The 20,135-nt window shown below is 34.9% G+C and overlaps 2 protein-coding genes across 11 annotated transcripts in view; one reads left to right on the top strand and one right to left on the bottom strand.

The window, feature by feature from the left end:
• The window catches only part of LOC113571077 (uncharacterized), a 44,622-nt gene extending 34,561 nt beyond the window's left edge, over positions 1-10,061 (top strand). For 5 of the 10 annotated variants that reach the window (XM_081721266.1, XM_081721261.1, XM_081721265.1 and 2 more), the window contains 22 exons: positions 241-288; positions 367-414; positions 625-672; positions 764-817; positions 922-969; positions 1,053-1,106; positions 1,238-1,282; positions 1,372-1,419; positions 2,152-2,196; positions 2,281-2,325; positions 2,698-2,745; positions 2,854-2,898; positions 3,541-3,594; positions 4,034-4,186; positions 4,414-4,461; positions 4,783-4,830; positions 4,944-4,991; positions 5,213-5,257; positions 5,435-5,482; positions 6,088-6,132; positions 6,236-6,277; positions 6,437-10,061. In XM_081721266.1, coding sequence (XP_081577392.1) covers positions 241-288; positions 367-414; positions 625-672; positions 764-817; positions 922-969; positions 1,053-1,106; positions 1,238-1,282; positions 1,372-1,419; positions 2,152-2,196; positions 2,281-2,325; positions 2,698-2,745; positions 2,854-2,898; positions 3,541-3,594; positions 4,034-4,186; positions 4,414-4,461; positions 4,783-4,830; positions 4,944-4,991; positions 5,213-5,257; positions 5,435-5,482; positions 6,088-6,132; positions 6,236-6,277; positions 6,437-6,522 — 1,193 coding nt within the window. In that variant the 3' untranslated portion in view covers positions 6,523-10,061. The remainder of the gene's footprint in view (positions 1-240; positions 289-366; positions 415-624; positions 673-763; positions 818-921; positions 970-1,052; positions 1,107-1,237; positions 1,283-1,371; positions 1,420-2,151; positions 2,197-2,280; positions 2,326-2,697; positions 2,746-2,853; positions 2,899-3,540; positions 3,595-4,033; positions 4,187-4,413; positions 4,462-4,782; positions 4,831-4,943; positions 4,992-5,212; positions 5,258-5,434; positions 5,483-6,087; positions 6,133-6,235; positions 6,278-6,436) is intronic. The other 5 variants (XM_081721258.1, XM_081721262.1, XM_081721264.1 and 2 more) reach the window with 5 other exon arrangements.
• A 5,274-nt stretch (positions 10,062-15,335) lies between these two features.
• Positions 15,336-16,794, bottom strand: fabp7a (fatty acid binding protein 7, brain, a). The gene is made up of 4 exons (XM_026999830.3): positions 16,639-16,794; positions 16,267-16,439; positions 15,806-15,907; positions 15,336-15,608 (listed from the first exon to the last, which is right to left on the bottom strand). Exons 1-4 carry the CDS (start codon positions 16,709-16,711, stop codon positions 15,558-15,560), a joined length of 399 nt encoding a protein of 132 aa, XP_026855631.2. The 5' UTR covers positions 16,712-16,794; the 3' UTR covers positions 15,336-15,557.
• Positions 16,795-20,135: the final 3,341 nt, after the last annotated feature.

The raw sequence follows: 20,135 nt of genomic DNA, 5'->3' as shown, positions 1-20,135 counted from the left end.
TCTCACTTGTTATCACCAAGTTTACAACCATGTTTTACTTCCATTGTGTTTAAAATTGTGTTTGAGTGTAGAAACTCCAATTTCTTCATGAAAAACTACTCTCTGTAATATTTCAGAGGCTGAAGTTGCCAAAGACAAGGCTAAGCAGTCTCCAGTGAAGGATATGTTTGCAAAGGAATTATTAAATGTAAACAGAGAAAAGCAAAGACTTAGGAATAACCTTTACTTTAACTCTTTCAGAGGCCAAAATTGTCAAGGAGAAGGCTAAACCAGTTCCGGTCAAGAAAGGTATGAGTGCCCATGAAAAATAAATTACTATTGATATTTTATGATGTGTAAAATTTCATGATTAATACTGTTTTACAGAACTTGTTCCAAAAGAAAATGCAAAACCTGAAACTGCTCCAAAGAAAGGTAATGTGTCTTTCATAATGTCTGTGTAATCTTCTTGACCAGGTTAACAAGCAAGTTACCATGTGATAAAATTGTATTTGAGTGAACAAGTACCCTTTTGTTTTTAAAAAGTTGCCAAAGAGAAGTGAGCTCCAGTGTAGGGTATGGTTGAAAATGACTGTAAACAGAGAAAAACAAGATAGAATTAACCTTTATTTTGACTTTTTTCAGAGGCTGACATTTCCATAGAGAAAGTTAAACCGGTTCCAGTCAAGAAAAGTAATGAGTTCCCATGAAATAAGTCTGTATACATTAAATAACACTTCACATTTTACGATGTGTAGTTTTCATGTTTTATACTGTTTTACAGAACCTGAAGCTGCACCTAAAGAAAAGGCAAAACCTGAACCTGTTGTGAAGAAAGGTAATCTAACTTTCATGTCAAGTTTCCTAGCACATTTCATTATGTTTAAAAGTGTATTTCAGTATAGGAACTACAGTTTACACAAGAAAAATTTATTGTTTCAGAGGCTAAAGTTGCAAAAGAGAAAGTTAAACCAATCCCAATCAAGAAAGGTATGAGTGCATGTTGAAGAGCTCTATACGTTACTACAAATGTTACAATATTTACATTTCCTATGCTTTACATTGTTTTCTAGAGCCTGAACCTGCTTCAAAAGAAAAGGCAAAGCCTGAAATTACTCTGAAGAAAGGTAATCTTACTTTCATTATGTCTGTTTATTCATTGTGATCAGTTTAACAACCAACACCATTGTGTTTAAAATTATATTTCATTGTAAAAACTGCAGTTTGCTCAGAAATAACTACTCTTTTAACATTTCAGGGGCTGAAGTCATCAAAGAGACTGCCAAGCCAGCCCCAGTGAAGGGTATGTTTATAAGTTGACTATTAAATTCAAAGAAACAAACAAAAAAAAATTCATGGTAAAAAAATAAACTTTATTTTTTAATCTTTTAGAAGCTATAGTTGCCAAAGAGAAGGCTAAGATATTTGCAATCAAGAAAGGTATGAGTGCCTATGGAAGACACATCCAGTACTAATAGATGTTTTACATTGTATAACATGTTTGTAAAGTGGAGCAATCTCGAGGCAGATGCATACACTAAGAAGAATGAGATTTATTATGGACAAATCCAAAGTCAGGGTCATTTAGATGGTCCAGAGTCAAGGAACCAACACGGGTAGAACTGGAAGACATAATAAATAAAAACAGAAAGCTAAATACAGTACACTGACCAAAGGCTGACCGAAAAAGCAGGAAACAAGGCTAAAAAAATACAACAGTGGCTAGAACAAATAGAGACTTAAACAGTGACTAGGTGATAAACAGACAAAGCTTAAACAGACAGACTAAATGAGGGCAAATTAGGAACAGGTGAAACTAATACGGGACAGAAAACTAAATGAGGGTTGTAACTAACAGAATGAAAACAAAAGAGCACTTGGAACAAAACCAGGATGTAAACTAAAACAAAGCACGTGACACGGTTGCCATGGCAACATGACGTTAGGCAAGGGATAAACCATGAAAATGCATGTTTTTATGTTCTAATATATTTGGTATGTATGTAAGTTGTAAATTGTTTGTGCTACCATTTGTGATGACACAAAACCTAACATTCAAAATGCGTGTTTATTCTTGACCAGTTAACCAAGTTCTGTTATCACTACATTTACTATTGTATATAAGAGTAGAAACTGCAAATTAATCAAATAAAATTGCTTTTCTTGTCTCAGAAGCTGAAGATGCTAAGGAGAAAGCTAAGCTCATCTTGGTGAAGGGTATGTTTGTAAAGTGATTATTAAAGATAAACAGAGAAAAACAAAAACATAGTGTAAAAACAATTTTTTTTTTTTATCTTTCAGAGGTTGTGTCCAAGGAGAAGGTTAAACCAATCCCAGTCAAGAAAGGTATGAATTCCATGAAAGAACGCCTGTGTCCAGTAAATAACAATTCATATTTTGCAATTTGTACAGTTTTTATGCATTATACTATTTTACACAATCTGAACCTGCTCAAAAGAAAGGTAAACTAACTCCTGCAGTGTCTTTTCATTGTTGTTGACAAAATTAACATCCAACGTCTCTTTTCATTATGATTTAATTGTATTTGAGTCTACAAACTACAGTTGACTCAGGAAAAACGTTTGTAAAATTTCAGAGGCTGAAGTTGCCAAAGAGAAAGCTAAACTAGTCCCTTTGAAGGGTATGTTTGCAGAGTGTTCATTAAATATAAATGTAGAAAAGCAAATACCTATTAACAACATTATTTTTAATCTTCAGGTGCTGAAATTTCCACAGAGAAGGCTAAACCAGTTCCAGTCAAGAAGGGTATGAATGCCTATGAAACTTGTACATTAAATTACTACTCATATACATTCCATTTCTATTTATATTTCACATTGTGTAGAGTTTCAATGCTTTTTTACATTTTGGCAGAACCTGAAGCTGCCAAGAAGATCAAACCTGTGCCATTAAAGCATGGTATTTATCTTACAATTTGTCTTCGAAGGTTTTGCAGAATTGGATTGCTGTTTGAGTAATCAGTGTTGAAAAGGAGAAGAGCACCATTTTAAAATAAAATAAATGTGATGGTTTTTCTATTCTGCACACCCATTGGATTTTCCCTGTTTGTTCTCACCTGTTTCTAGTTTTACCTTGTTAGATTGTCTATATAAACCCTGTGTGTCCTTTGTTGCATTGCTGTTCACTGTGCTAAGCCCCGTCTGTACTAAGCCTGTTTTTCCAGTCTCTGTCATGGTTGCTGTTTTCATTTGTGCTCTGTGTTCAATGTTGCTGCCTGTTTCTGTTTAGTCTGTTTGTTTATTTTCCCAGTGTTCATGTTTTGCTTTCTGTTTATAATCATGTATTCTGGATGTGTTCGTCTTGGTGCTATGATCCTGGACCATTTTACTGACCCTGATTTTAGATTTGCCCCTAATAAATCTAACTCTTCTCAGCATTTGTGTCCACTTCTCAGTTGCTCCACATTACACATGCTGCCTTCTAAGCTATTAAGTCCTTTAGCCTGTTTTTTATGTTTTTAATCACCTTACTCTTGAATTTTGAAATCAGTGGCATTGATTCCATACCTTGAAATCCACAATATTGTCATTTTTTTGGCAGAGCCAGTGGTTCTCAAAGAAATGGCAGTCCCTGTGGTGTATCCCAGCCCCAAAGGTAAGACTTGCATCATTACTGAAGGTCACCAGCATTATCAAGACTTCTTTTTGAGCATAACATATTCATGTAGAAAACATATAGCTTTGTAGACCTTCTACTATAGATATTTTTAAAGACATGTATTTAAAAAAAACGGTAATTTAAAAGGACACACAATACATGCAGAGCAAAGATCATAAAAGGGTTTAGAGACTCCTGTCAGTCTTTTCTCTTGAAAATGTCTTGAAATGTCTACATATTTAAAATAAACACAACCTAATTTTATAGAAAATGTATTCCAGTATTTGTAAATCTCACACTGCATATAGCATTAGAGCATCACCTTGCTTCCGAATGATAAATTTCATATAGCTTCAGTGCGACTTTCTGCATTTACATATGAACAATATATGTTTGTCTTAACTAATAAGCACTGAAGTACTTTCCGTGCATACAGATACTGCAGTGGAAATGGAGCTCTTGAAAGCTATCAACCAAAAGCTGTCTATCCTGGATTTACTGAGGAAAGATATTGGGGAAATAAGAACAGACCTGGAGTTCACACAAACCCAGATTGATCAGTTAAGGATGGACAACCAAACCCTCAAAGGTATTTCTAGTAAACAGATGAGGTGCAATTCAATGCAGATAAATGCCAATTTCCAGCAATATCCCACTCATATTTAACTAAGCAGTTACATTGAAGTAGTTAACATTAATCATGCGTAACAGGATAGAGGTAATGTTGATTTGTAAGTAATAAACTATTATAGCTCTTCATATACATAAAATGCATCACACTACACAGTTAAAAATATTTAGCTTTATCTTTTACAGAGTCCAAGGATGTCAAGGAGAAAGTAAAACATGCTGTAATAAAGAAAGGTTTGCCTCTCTCAAGCAATGTTACACAAGGGTGGATAAAATAAAGAAAATAACAAACATTGTAAGAAAAAGGTAATAAGGGGGACATGATTAGAATATGTCACACTAGAAATAATACTTTTGTGACATGTGGAAGACTAATGAGGCTGACAGAACTTTGTGTCCATGAATTACAGTTCATATTGTACAATAGTCTGAACTATTGCTACAGATAAGTGCCTATACCTGCTCCAATGCTCTTCATTCTATCTCCTGACTTACTATTTCCTGCAAATATGAGTATCTCTAAGTAAACTAAACTAAATCTATATTTTAAAACAGAGCCTGGCCTCTTAAAAGAGAAGCTTAAAGTCTCCACTGTGGTAAAAGGTACAGTCCCAAGTCTGAAAGATGTCACTCAGCATCTAAAATTTGTCACATCTATACTTTGCCTGTGACTTGTTATTGAATTAACATGAACTGAATTAACATATATCTTCCAGGACGTGAGGCTCTGAAAAACATAACAAAAGCAGCATCTGTAAAGACAGGTATGAAATAATGCACATCATGATTATTTATATGATATACAAACTGATAGGATTTTTTATCCCCATTTAGAACGGAACCTAAAGAACATCACCAAACCATAAATTATTTGGCTACTGTTTTGATGTTAGAGATACACTAGTGATGGTGTAATATAGTTTCAGTATAATGTCTAATTAAATAAAGCAAATCTAATTTTTTCTGTCATGAAACCTTTCCACAGAAGAGGCTCCAAAACACAAGATTATGCCAGAACATAAAAAGAAAGGTAAATATCGTAGGTGCACCAGAATTACAAAAGATCTTTTGCTCAGTTTATAAAACTAGGTAGGCTATTCATAAGACATGATTTATTGCAGCTACATATTGCAGCCTGTTGCACAATCCACCAAATTAAATTTTAGAGATGAATTTATTTGAATGTAAATTTCCTCCCTCATGCAAGAAATGGCAAACGAGAAAGTGATCACAGTGAGGAAGCCCACAAAGAAAGGTACTGTGACTTTTAGAGCAACTCTTTATAATCTAGTCCTAGCGGACTCACAAAGAGAGAGCACATCCCAACACACCGCAACAAAGAAATTAAGAACTCTGAATACATGGCACAGCTGCACTGGGAATAAAGCAAAAATACAGACTGACTGGGGCCTCTCAGTATTGTGTTGGGAAACACCGTTTTAAAGTATGGTCTTGACAGTGTGTATTATATTATCTGTTATAGTTTTATAGTGTTGTATTATCTGTTATAGTTGTATTTATTTTTTTGCAATGCATTTTGCTAAATGTGGCAAGATATAATCAACATTTTTTTCTTTCTGATGTGGAACCTGAGGTAGTCAAAGAGGAAGGTAAAGGGTTTTTTAAAATTCATTATAAAGGTCATATTCACTTAGATGCTAAACAGGATGATGTTTAATTTAAATAAAAACTTTACATACAGTTAATTTACAAATTATAGCTGCCAATAAAATGTTCTTAAGAATCACAAAGTACCATTTTGAAATCTGTTTGAAAAATGTTTCACTAATCTGAGCTATGAAATGTAGGCAAGACCTATCTTATCTTGAAGCTCAGTAGACTTTCTATTTCCCTTCATAGTAAAAGTCACAGAGAAGGTGCTGAGCAAGGAGAAGAAAACGAAAGGTAAATAACCTAAGAGTGATTTGTCATTTGTTGCAATTAGCCCCTTTTCGATTTAGATTTTTGGGTTACTGAGCACTGATTCTTTCCACCTCTAAATTTGAAGCAGAAGAACCTGATGTGACCAAAGATGATCAGACTGAGGAAGGTAAGTGTTTACAACCAATGCACTATTGCTGAATGTATGTGATCAGTAAAAATACAACAAGAACTGACTGAGGTCTTCCAGGACCTCTTTAGAAGCCTTGGAGTTTATTTTCCCTGAAATGACCATCAGTAACAAGCATTTTGTTGTGTTTTATTTCAGAAGAGGTCCCATACTTCCAGTGTTTCTACGTGGATGAATACGATATCCAGTACCCTTTCTTCTCATTCTCTCCTCCCCTCTTCTGAGTTATCCATCGTCTGAGTCTGACATGACATTTTGTAATATTTTGAAGTGACTGTAACAGTGACCTTCAGAGGTGCTGCAGTTGACACACAGTTAGTCCTGTAAGTCCAAAGGAGGGCTGATGGCAGACTCTGAATGAGCTTTCAAAGATGGCATGATAAGCCTGACTCTTTTTCATCTTAAAATGTCAGCCTAATTATCATGGTAGACCTACTGCAACATTGACATAAAAGCTCTGATAGGTAATGACAAAAAAACCCACTTGCCTCATCACAGAAAACTAGATTCTGTTGAAAGGGATTTCACCCAGATTATGGTACACCTTGAGTACATGTTCCTCATTTTGATAGAGTGCTGATTCAGAGCATTCCACTGTTTTCTATCAAAATGATGGTTAGGAGAGCACAGAAAAATTTAAAAACCAATATGACATCATTGATATTGATCATTCGTGGTGTAAACCTTACACTTTACCAAAATACAATATTATTTCAATGTATAAGGCAACAATTCAATTCTTGGTGCTTTTTCAAATGTTACTACAATGCAATGTGACACAATAATTCTCGATTACAAATAATCAAAATGACTAATATGTCCATCATTGATAAAGCTCAGCTTAAATGAACATACTAGTAATTATTGTATCTTTAACCGTAAAATAATAGTTAAAGCAATAATAATAACCTATCAGTAACCTTAGTAGAGCTTAATAATAACCTTTCAATAGTTTTGCTATACAAATCAATGTATGTAACTTGAACTGACAGAATATTGTAGCCTTTAGAGTCAAAGCATCAATCAGAATCAATTGTACTTCCCTACTGATCTAATATTGTAATAAGTAACAAACTCCAAAGAATGAATGTTGTTTAATTCAGCAACAGTAGGTGCTGTCAGTAAGCTTTCAGAATAGATTGGACTGTTATAGTTGTAGAAGCTTTATATAAACTCAAAGAAATGCGTTTAAACTTTTAAAGCAGCAAATCCCCATGACTGCATACAGAAATCATTTGAAAAGTGGGAGAATAGTGCCTGTTCATTCTTTTTATATCAATTTAAATATAACAATATTATAGCTATATTATGGCTCTGTAAATAATGATTTTATCTTAACATCTTCTTGAAGTGCAAATGTGAGTAACAAATCTGTTATCCACTCCTTTCTGAGGGCCAGTAACAGTTTATTAAAAGGAACAGAGCTTTTAACATTAAAGAAAGTAAAAAGGTGTAATCTAATGGTCAGATAAACATTAAAGGGAAATTTTTCCATTAAGCTTAACAAGCAGTATATAATTACAAACTTCATTTCTCTACTAAAATAGCCATTCCTCACCTATCACCAACTCAAACAAAAAACTAGAATCACACACTCATCCACCTATACCATCTTAGCACTGTTGGGATCTTGTAGCCATTCTATTGCATTAATATCTGTATGGAACAATGTTCTGCCAATTAATGCCAGGCTACAGACAGCCCTATCACAACACTAGCACCTAATATGAAAATATATATTTAATAATATAACATATTTAAAATATATTGTATTTTATCAGCCACTGCAGATGGTAAAACTTTACTTTTTGGTCATGACTAGCGCATTCAGTAAATCAGTACTGATCAAAAAATTATTTCCTAAAATTTCTAGGTGTACTTTGTATGATGTGTAGATGATATATAAGTCTACTAATAAACACCAGAAAGTTGCTTGGTTCCTATAGATTTAGATGTACCAGTTACCCCTTGGGAACATGTGCTGCTCCATATTCCCATATTAGTGCACACACAAACAACTCCGTGAGCTCAGTTAACTACACAACTCCACTCCATGTATAATATGGAAAAAAAACAGGAATATGTACATTAGGTCCACTAATCAATATTGCTATTAATAAATCCATGCTTTTTGTATTTTGAACAGTTGTGAGTTTAAACAAATATGGCATGCATGACATACAACAAACTAAGGTATGGTCAATCAGTACAAGCCTATCAATACTTACAAGTGACATGTCGGAGTTGAGAGGCCTCCGTATATGCCAGCATGGGTAGATTATATCAGGAAGGCATGTGATGTGGAAAACATGGTCAAATTTTCCTTTAATGATATTCTTCTTATTATTCACTGCTTATCATAATCACACACAGATTATAAAGTACAAAGAGATGGCCAGAGATAGGCTTACATGAATATAAGCCTGGGGTCTTAACCGTCACCCCTTAATTTGACCAAGCTCTAGTATTCAATATTTTAACTGAATTTAAAGGCAACTGCATATTTTTATCTAGAAAATTGTGGAGAGTATATTATATGAGAATGAGAACACTGTTATGATGTGATGTGAATACCCATTTCACTTTTACTTCTTCCAGTAATATTGTTTTCTAACATAAATATGTCTATGATGCCTGTTTACAGTGATAGATTATTGTAAGATGACAAAAGATCCAGTGCAAAAAAAGGTTTATCCCTTTTTGGCAGGAATATTCTGCCAGTCAATGACAGACTGCCCAGCTATGCAATGGTCATGTGGTGTTGCTTCAAATGCAATTTAAAGTGTTTAAATGGTACTATTTTATCAAATATCTCTGTCTTGTCCACTTTCATGCAAACAGAGTTTTCAGATAAAGACAAGAACGTTTCCAGTAAATACTGAATACTACCTGGGATTTGCCAAGACATTTCCCTTTTTGCTTGTATTGTTTACATGACTTTGCAATAATGACACATTTTGTGGCTTAACTAATAAGTTCTTATTTACACAATGTTGATCCATTGGATGGAATAATAACACAACATTACACACAGGAACTGATGTAATAAAACTAACCTAGTACTTGAAAACTAGGTGTTTAATATGATCTCTAATATGTAATATGCCTTTATCTTAAGATGTCATTGAAATTTTTGAGAAAACAATAGCGGTGTTTTATAGAGAAGATAGCAAATGCATGTTTAACAAATCATTATATCTGGTTTGTTTCACCAACTAGGTTTACTAAGGTACACAAAAAGTTGATAATAACGTAAAGCCTATAAACATAAATGTCAAACACATTTAAAAACAAAAGTATACCAGCTACTGGTCTGAATGTACTGAATAACATACAGATGATAAGTGAAGGTGTCAACATATCTACTTTAAGGAGAACATTTTGAACAGGAATGCATGGAGTGAATGTTTGTTTAGTGTAAAATTGTGAATTTAAATGTAATTGACCTAACAATTTAGGTGATAAAAGTATTCAGTGTAAATGATTAAATCATACATATATTTAGTATAAATTTACCTTAGAATGTCTTCTTCCATGCTAGACTATCTCATTTAGCAGTTATTTCAGAAGTGTGAAATAGATCCTCCACATTTTCTGAAAGAATTCCTGCAAAAATCAATAAATGTTTTTTTTTTTAATTTAAAACCTTACTTTGGTCTGTATATAGCCCTGAAACTGTATGTCTGTATATAACCTAAAATCTGTAAGAAATGGTCAATTCTGTTTGGCATTTATCTTCAATAAATATTCATGAATACCTTGACATTAATTATTATTTCCATGAATTAACAACTATATTCTGAAAAACTAAATTGTCTTGTATCTTTTTAAGATGGCCTGCGTAACCTGTGTTTATTAATTAAGTCATACATTCTATCGAGATGATTGATATAATCATTTTTTTTTACATATTTTCAGGATGATAGTTGTAAAGTTGTTATAATGATTTTTTGTAAGGACTTTTCTTGCTTAGTGATGAACATTTTGTCACTACATATTTAGAAGTATAATACTAGTCATTTATCTATCCTGTCAGTTTGGAGATAACCATGTAATAAACCTGTGTCACCAGAGGGTGGCGACATATGCATATACTCAGGAACTGAAGAGTGCAGTGCAAACAGGCCACTGACTGAGCATGTCCATCAGTTAATGCAAAAAGCCTTGTGAGAAATGCAACACTTAAAACTAAAATTCAGGCCATTTTAAACTTGAAGTTAATATATTCTGAGGCAATAAAAAAGGGTAGAATGTTTGATTTATTTGTTTCAAATACACTCTGCCTTAGGGGCTTAACAAGAAAACCAGTGAACACTGCTGAGGTATTTAAGTCAGTCCATTGGTATGCACTGCAGGACATTGCATGTAACAAGGAGCCAGTATGCTATGCAGGCTTCCCAAATAGTCCCGAATAGCCTCTCAGAGAAAAAGCCCTGGCTATAACAATGAGTAACTTATGCTGTCCTATAAATGCCCCCTAGTTAAACATATGCTTTAGCCTAACCATACATTTTGCCTGTAGGCCTATATCTCTTCATATACTACTTTTTTTTAACTATCTGGAATGGCTACATAATCTAAGAGTTGCTTCTTTGCTTTACACCAGAGTGTTGAATTGTTATTTTGTGCCTGTAGTAATCAATATTTTGTCAGTGTTTCTGGTTTTGTCATTAAGGCAGCCAGTGTCACTCATTCTGTGCAACAATAGCCAATCTATTACCTCATTATCACTGATATTAATCACTATGGGATTTGATTTTATAATAAGTGCCACTTTACTAAAGGCTTTCCCATTGGTGAGCCACATTCTACCACTGGAATACTGCCCCGTGACAATCTGTCTATTGTCAACTGAAATATTTTTCCTTCCCTGCTAGCAGTTCCCATGGCAAACATGGAGTCTTTCCCAGACCTTCACTGCCTCTTTTCAAAGGGGACAAAAGGGATCGTTCCTTTCATGATACTTGGCAAAGGCCTCATCTGACAGTGATGTCACTCTCATGTCTAAATTCTATTGGCTACTAAGGAACAGACTACTCTCACTCCATAAAGGGGAGGCGAAATCGCCTTAAAGTTAGACCTTAAGCTCAGCAGGATGGGAAAAAAAGAAGCAAAATTATTAAGCCAAGCATTGACGCTGGCTGGCAAACTGTGACTGAAGCCTGAGACTAGGGACATGGTTGTAAAGTCTCACTCATTCAGATGCTTCCAAAACACACAGAAACATGCAACTCAAAGCCACAGTGATTTATAAGGCACAATTTTTCATTTTTTTCATGTCTTTTTTTAGAAGAACAAAAAGCATGAATAGCATTGCAATAAAATAGATATGGATAAACCCTGAAGCACTTTCCAGCATAGATTAGCATGCCAAGGTGGATTTCCAGCCATTGAGGCTACACTGATACACATTCAATGGTAAAGGCACATCAGGCCACTGGTTTCTAGGAAACCACACTGACCATTACAACCTGTACAATGCCAAAGAACAAACAGAAGGAGTTCCTTAAAACACATGCAAGTACTTTCAGTTTTTGTGTCCTTTATTAGGGAGACCGTTTTATGGAGGTGAAAAACAACAATAATGAGTCTGAAAAGTTAATCATTTAAATTGCCTCACTAATAAGTTAATTTTTCTGATGCACATAGTAGCCTACATTTGCTTGGAGGTGGAGACAACAGCCGATTACTTTCCACTCCAATTCCAGTATGTCTGTGACTAAATTAGTCCATTCACAGACAACCTGCTGTGTGACTACAGACTCGAGTGCCAGTAGGTACCATGTTTAATGCACAGCTTCATCTTAAACAGTAACCACAAAACCTTATACTATTAGATTGAAACAGTGACCATTCATATACAATCAACTCAAAGTGCACTACAAAGGCAGCCACTGGACATGGTTGGCCAAGTCAATCGAATGATGTTCCTACGTATCATAGCAAGGATTATGAGATTACCTTTGAGCTACCTTTGGAAAATTCACACCCAGAAAAGGTTACTGCAGGTCATTCCCTTTGAATGCCCCATAGGAACAATACAATTACACTCACAGATGTCGACTGTAGGCACATTAGACTGAGGCAAGACTGTCCTTTCCAACAATGCCTTTTCAGTAGCTGACTCAATAGCTGCTCAAGCTGGCTAACACTAAATAGTCTTGGTCTTCTTTATTTGGTTGGCATTGCTAAAAAAAGCACTCAAAGAAAAAGGGGGAAAAAGTGTTAATTCACAATTTAAATACATGCTGAATGCTCTGTAGATTTAAATTTAGCCCACAGTGTATTAAAAGTTAACAGTCATCTTAGTTTAGTTTAATGGACTGTATTTTTAAAGGTACATTTAACTGCTTTTTGAACAAACATCTTTACATTTCACTATTAATACACTATATACACTGTAACAACGATCATTAATGATGAAGTTTGGGATTTGCAGCCTTAGCAAACAAAGGCTGAATTAGGCATTGATGTGAATCACTACTCTTACATACTGGCCCTATTGTAGTCGTGAAAATAAACCTTCACAATCTATCTGAAGAACAAAGATCTGGGCTTGATATCTTGGGGGTGTAACTGAATATATTTAGATGAAATCACTAATGCCCACCTAAACAGCTTTATCATTACTTTCATCAAGAGCAAAACAGTTGTTTTATAAATGGGAGGACATAAAAATATGAATCAGGAAACAGACTACTGCAACTGTTAGTAATAATGTACAGTTCATAGATACAATCATGTCATTTCTTATCTTAAACCTATGACTTACTGCAAAAACAATCATGTGGCTGGACCTGATTTCGGTGCTAGAAACACACAGTGCTTTCTTTGACATGTACTGTACATGGATTTATTTCCAGTTTGCACTAAAAAGATACTTTGCTAATGTACAAAAGCAGAAAAGTATACTAATCATAACTGCATATCGATGAAAATCCTAAGTGTTTGAAGAATAAACATGTTTAATCATCAGTTATCCCTCATCTCATTCACATGCTCTCTAATCCTTCCTCTTCACCTGCCTCTTGTAATCCACTCCTGTTTACACTACAGGTTAATCAGTTCACATTTAAGTGTAAATGAGCTATTTAGGGAAAACAAACTTTGGTTTACGAATGACTTTGCAGCGATGTCACTTGAAATAAAACCTAATGACAAAATTCAGGTGTCTGGGCAGTTTCTTATGCTTTCAAGCACGAATGAGCTTTAGCTACAGCTCTGACCTGTATGGTTGACCTAGTTTGCTATAGCTAGTTAGCTAAAACTGCTATCTAATTAACTAACTAGTATAGATCTCTGCAGGTGACATACCTTCTTAATAAAATTAAGGCATGGCCACAACTTATTAATGTGGAAACGAGTTCCTAATGCGCAGAAGCTAGATAGTAAAGCATGGGAATGAGATCATTAAGGCATTGGAACAAGTTATTTAAGGCAATGGAACAAATTAGTAAGAATGTTGTTGTAAAAATTATGTTATGAGTACATTAATACTGAATGTCACAGCCCATAACACAATGTGTGCAAAAGAAATATGATGTTTCTGGAGAATATACACAATGTGCAAGAGTAAGAATATACAAGAGTAAGTGTCAAAATGGTTCACCGAAAGTGCAACTCATGCACAGGAATGAGTACAAGATCATGTTAAGGCCTGGTATAAGAGCACTACTACAGGAGAAGAAGTTTTAATGCTTGTTGATTTGGTTTGGATTTCCTGGAAGCCTTTATAAGAGGGCAATCCTTCAAATGGATGAGCAGGGCCTGCAGTGATCTTCCCCACGCCCATCCTTACTTTGAACTCAAGGTTGTGGCTCAACGGCAGACTACAATTCTGTAGTATGGGGTTCCGGCTGTCTTAAGTAGTCTGGCTTGCACTGCTTGGGGGTCTCAGTTATGGTTGAACATATGTCTGGCCACAAAACAGGAACAAAAGAAGAGCTTCCACTGAACCCAGTGCAATGTTTTCATCATATTATGTGGGATAAATACATCCAATCTCATATCTGACCACAGAGTGTCATGTGTGGATAAATCAGTGTAACCTGAGCTGAGATGCGATCTGGCAGTTTCGATTACCGAAGTCTCATTGAAAAGACAGGTGTCACCCTGGCTAATGAATGTAAATATTATTGTCAGTTATATTTTCCACATGAATTGTTAGGCACTTGGAGCTAGTCTGTTACGGACATAGGTTTAGACTGATATGCTTATCTGTAACTTTAGCAACTTGTGCTGCAGGATATATGCCTAGCAAGATATAAGAAAGATATATGCATTACAAGTTAACCCAAAGGTGAACCAGTTAACCCAAAGGTTGTGTAGCTAGTTATTTTAACTAGGCATGAGAAATGGGGTTCAGGTGGAATGAAGGATTCTGGGAAAATGGTGTATCATCCCATGTTAAATTGATGGAGGGCAGCTGAACTTTTGACATGCAGTGAAAGCCAGCTGGATGTTCATCTTCAAGATGGGATGGAACAAGCTTTATTTCTGTCAGTACTAATAATTGATATGATCAAGTAATGTTTGGTTTTCCTGCTTTGGAATAGGATAACTTAAGGAACAGCAAAAACAGCCAGGAGTACCAACCAAAACAGGTGTCTGTGTGTGGTAGGATAACAATCAGTTGCATTCTATTTCAGATACTGTTTGAGATAATATGATCCCTTTTTTCAAAATTCATATGTTAAGCTTAGAAAAACATTATTCTGAGTAATATTCTGTGCACTCAGGATGTGAGTTTTGCTGACATATTTAAGTATTTTGTGTATTTACTTTGTTTTCTATCAAGTCTATCTCTCCAATATTTATCTAAATTACACATATCTTGCTATCTCAGTTTTAATAAATAGATCATTTTAAAATACACTCTATCTATCTGATTACTTTCTGCAAGTCAGCAAAATAAATGGAACATTATAATGTGGCAGACTTGAGTTCCATCTTGCCTCTAGACTCTTTGTATAGCAAGATTTCTTTTGAAATGCAAATTGGTGTGTGGGCAAAACAATAAACAAAAAGACACTCAGGATGTCATCAAGTATGTATTTAACTCAGTTTTACACAATTGGTCAAAAATGACTGTCTATAACATGCAACAATTAAGTCCATAAGTCATGCATTTGATATAAAAAGTAGTTTAAAAAAAGTGTCCCATGTTTTAAAAAGGGAAAGTGTAATCATATAATGAAAAAATGCAGCTCTATCGTTGTCAAGTTGCCAGGAGTAGACTGAGGCATCCATTAGTTTCACACTATGCCTTTTCATATGTGCGAACTGCATGCACACCCTCAAAAGTCAAAGTCTAGTGACAAAGGAAGCAAAAAGTAGACAAAGTGGTGTTATAATCATTAATATCATTATCAGACAACATTTGTGGACACTAAATAGCCTTAGCATTAATAGGCATTATGGCAAAAAATTAATTTGTGAAGCATAGTCAACACATTTTTCTGATGTAAAATGCTAACTGGAATAGTTGTGAATTACAAGAAATCTTACCATGACCATTTTACCATCCTTGATTTCTCTGACAAACTTGGTTTCTTTTCCATCCCACTTCTGAACATGGACCAGTTTGTCTCCATCCAAGGTTACTGTCGACTGTTATCAGACAGAACACATACAGGGTTGATTCATGGTTACGCTCAATTTGGTCACTGTTTCACAGTAAAGAAAAGGTTGCTCATTTTACTAAAAAACAAAACTCATGACCTGATTAATACCAAATATTAAATACAGTAGTATCTGTAACAGAAAAAAAAAAATTTTAAACATAATTTTAATTCTGTATTAGGTGCACCATATAGCATGAATTCAGTTTAACATCAGTATTTTAACTGCACTCATGGTTTTAAGATAGAATAGTACCACATGTACCACAAGATTCCTTCTGGATAATATCACAAGTATAGAATAGTATCTCTCAGCAGTAAAAAAAAAAAAAAGTCAAATCGACCAACCTTGACATTCCGGTCATCTGCAGTGGTTTCATCAAACTCTTCTCCTAGTTTGAAGGAAATCTCAGTGTTCTTGAAAGTACTCAGTGTTTTAACCACAACTTTCTCCCCTTCTTGGCTAATGACAATAGTAGGCTTGGTAACATTGCCCACTTGCCTTGTTGCAAACCCAACACCTGTTAAAATAACCACAATGCAATTAGATAACGAAACATACGCTGGTTTGTTTACAACCATGTTCGCACATTCAAATTTGTTCACATATTAATGTTCAGACATTAATATTTCAATCTAAATACAAACAGCCCTAATGATACATATTTCCAAAGAATTTACAGTGCCAAAATCAGTTGTATGTGTGCCGTTTTAACTTACCAAGCGCTTTCATGTATTCATCAAAGTTCTGGCTGTCTGTAAGCTTCCAAGTTGCACAGAATGTATCAACCATGTTGACAGTTAACGGTGAACACCAGCAGTTCAATTACACGATAGAATTTCCTTCGCCTTCTTCAGACAGTAAAGTGCAAAATTGAACCTAATTAATACTTAAACGTAGGCTGGGACGCAGAATTTCTCTCCTGATTGGATGGGTCATGGATTTTTGCGCGCTGTGATTGGTTCAGAAAAATGGCGAGAACTCGAATGGTAATTTCAGGAGTTTAATGAAATGTATTAAACCCATATATCAAATGAGTTGTATCCCATTATGACACAATAGCCTATATAACCAACTTTAACTATAATAATGATTTCATATTAACTGGCGTACTTTTAAGATTATATTTAAACGGATAGATTTTAAAAAGATTTAAAAATAAAACAAAATTCTTGATTTGCATAACAATAAATGTCTACAAAATGTTTTAGAGAAACTTTATTACAAAAAAACCCAAACAACTTTACAAGAAATTGTAAGGCCAGCCTACAAACACCACCACATACATAGCACCCCCCCCCCCCTCCCCCCAGAAACACACACATACACACACCTCCCCCAACCACCCCAGCAGATTATGGTTACTTTTTCCAAATGTATTTTAAAGGGGAAAATACTGTTAATGTCCTGCTGATTTTGACACTAAAGCAGTTACCTTGTAACATGTAAATATGTAAATGACTGTTAAACAGACTTTTAGCTATGCGCCTGCTGTCAAAATAATAGTGAAGGTCCGCACCACCAACGGTGCCTGGCTCCCTCTGCCGGGTCATATAACCCGTCCATGCAAATTAGAGACCGTTGTTAAAACCATAACGTAAATTCTGCTTTTCCGATGTGTCAAGAATCCCAGGCAGTTCAATAATGACTTTAGAACTTGTTTTTTTTTTTAATATATTTATAAATCTAGCTTAATTCACAAACTGAAATGATCGTGACCGTAGACGATGGATCATGTACGTAGACCAGCATGGGATTTTTCTTGTCCACCGATATGTAGCCTAAATCTCCACAAGATGTCAGTCATGTTTCAAAAGTTTCTAGGAGTATTCCAGCTCGTTACTAGGGGTGGCCATGCTATAGCCAGTACCCTCAAGAAATGCCTCCTAAATTTGAGAATCTAATTTAAAGTGAAGCAATTCTGAAGTAATTGACAAGCTGGCTAGTTTGTTTTTTGTTTTTTTTTAAGAAAATGATATTGGACATTTCTTCTCATATATGGTGAGGATTTGTGAATAAGCCATAGATAAGGAGTGAAAAAATAATTTTTACTAATATGATTTAGTATACGTTGGAGTAAAATGAAATGGCGTTAGTTTGTCAGAGATTGAAACAACACCTGATCATATATGATCACATGAGCTCTCTCGCATGCTCATAATAATTATGTTCTAAATGTAGCTTTAGTAGGTAGCGTTCATGTAGCCTAATGCAAAAACAAACCCAAAAGTTTACTCTGGTATAAGAACTGCCTCTGGAATCTTAAAAGTTCAAATATATCTTACCACAACTATGCTAGATATCTTGCATCTTGTAAACCTAAGGCTTTGAACGGAGCAAAAAAAAGCCTTTGATAGTACCAAATGACTGAATGTCCCGAATGTCGTGAGCAGTGTCTCAGTGGCTCAATAAACAGTAGCGTAAGCCAGAAAAGTGTATGAAGAATGAAGAACTTGTCAGTGTAAACAGGATGAGGTCTGGATTCATTCATTTGTGAATCCACTGTAGTATGTGCTGTTAATAACATTTAGGTACATCATTGTTTATCCTGCCACATATAGTGAGAATTTATTAATCACAACAAAGGTAACTGCAATAACATTATATTATCAGCATATTGATTAAACACGTTAAGTTTGTAGCCTGGCCGTTGTGATTGTTAATGTAACCAGGATAAAGTATGGGCTGTTTAGCTGCTTTACATTCAGTTCCATTCCACAATTTATACTGGTGTTGCACCATGCTGTTCTCAATTAGGCTTCTGGTCTATGTGGTATGTCCAGCTGTCTGCAATTTACAGGCTGCCAGAAAGGAGACTGGCTATCATTATGCAGGGAAGTTACAGTTAGGAATTTTGTGTTCTAATAAAAAATAATTATGGACATATATAGAGAGAGAGAGTGAGAGATATTTAAAATTGCAGCGAAGTGCACAAGGTTTTAGACAGAGGTCCTTCATCAGCTGTGCAAGCAAATAACTTCTGAATTTATTTCTAAAGAGGAGGAACCAGTTTATATATGAAAAAGTAGATGTTTCAATCATAACATTCATTCCATGGGGTTTTAAAGTTCCAAGAGTGTAGATCAGTTATTTTTCTTTGAATTTCCTAATTTCATTGCTACCATTGCAACAACTCAAAATGTGAACAGATATGATAATGCAGTATCCATTGGTATTAAAATTTCTTGCCACTGGAAATGACAAATCCATAATTCTGATGGTCCAAAGATGTTCTACAAACCAATCAACAAGCCTTCTCTTGGTTTCTCCAGTAGAAAGCTGAGTGCATCGCTTGCAAATTATACTGCAGACACATTTAGATTGTAAGCTACAGTACCACAGAATGGTAATTTATCTCACTCTTGATGAGCATATCTTTTTTTGTCTTATCTCTAGGAGATTAGTGTAGAATGTGGTCTCTGCATCACCCTGGAGGATTCTGAAGTATTTCATATTAGCCAGTGTTTTATTTGTAGGATGATGAGTCAGCACCAAAGGAATTCTTGTTGTCTTGACAATAGATGTCTATAGGTCAGTGTGTCCCCTCTCTGAACAGGTAAAACACTTTACCTTTTACTGCAGTGCAGTTATTTTATATATATTATTATTATTATTATTATTATTATTATTATTATTATATCAGTAGTACTAGTGGTAGTAGTGGTGTTGTAGTTGTTGCCATTACTGTTGTCCCAGTCATATGTATAGCTCCTCCAAATGCTGAGGAGCTGATGATTATCAAACCAAGGTGTGCTAGAGAAGACTTAGAACTGAAGCATGAAGGAATCAGATAAAGAGGAAGAGTGCGCCCTAACCCTTTAGGAGACAGTGATGTTAAATCTGATTGATATGTAATATCTCCATGATGACTATTATGTTCACTCACCAGTTTGGGACATACCTCATTTAAGCTTTTATTCCCAGAGCCTATATTTGTACCAAAAACATGAATCTTTTGTTACTATACTACTACTATTACTACTACTATAACAACTACTACTACTACTACTATTACTAATAAAAATGATAATTTTATTTTAATAATTTGTAAAGCAAGCTAACAAAATGCTTTAATGAATAAGACAATATAAAATAGGAGAGAATAATAGCAGGTTTTACACTAATATATAGCAGAAAATATGATAGAAGAGAAGCCCTAATTGAATGCAATATTTAAAAATGCTCTGAGATGTTTTTGAAGGAGCTTAGGCTGCCA

The sequence above is a fragment of the Electrophorus electricus genome, chromosome 10 (genome assembly GCF_041902795.1).
Source record: "Electrophorus electricus isolate QZ-2024a chromosome 10, ASM4190279v1, whole genome shotgun sequence".
NCBI classification, from domain to species: domain Eukaryota; kingdom Metazoa; phylum Chordata; class Actinopteri; order Gymnotiformes; family Gymnotidae; genus Electrophorus; species Electrophorus electricus.
The sequence above is the reverse complement of the archived record's forward strand: the minus strand, read 5'-3'. Positions and strand labels throughout refer to the sequence as shown.

Bases quoted from the DNA above. Each gene is read 5' to 3' on its own strand.
- fabp7a (XM_026999830.3), bottom strand. From the start codon at position 16,711: ATGGTTGATACATTCTGTGCAACTTGGAAGCTTACAGACAGCCAGAAC. The intron at 16,440-16,638 runs GTAAGTTAAAAC...TTATTTTAACAG, and splicing joins TGAATACATGAAAGCGCTTG to GTGTTGGGTTTGCAACAAGG. The intron at 15,609-15,805 runs GTAAGATTTCTT...CTTTGTCACTAG, and splicing joins AGGATGGTAAAATGGTCATG to ACTTTGACTTTTGAGGGTGT.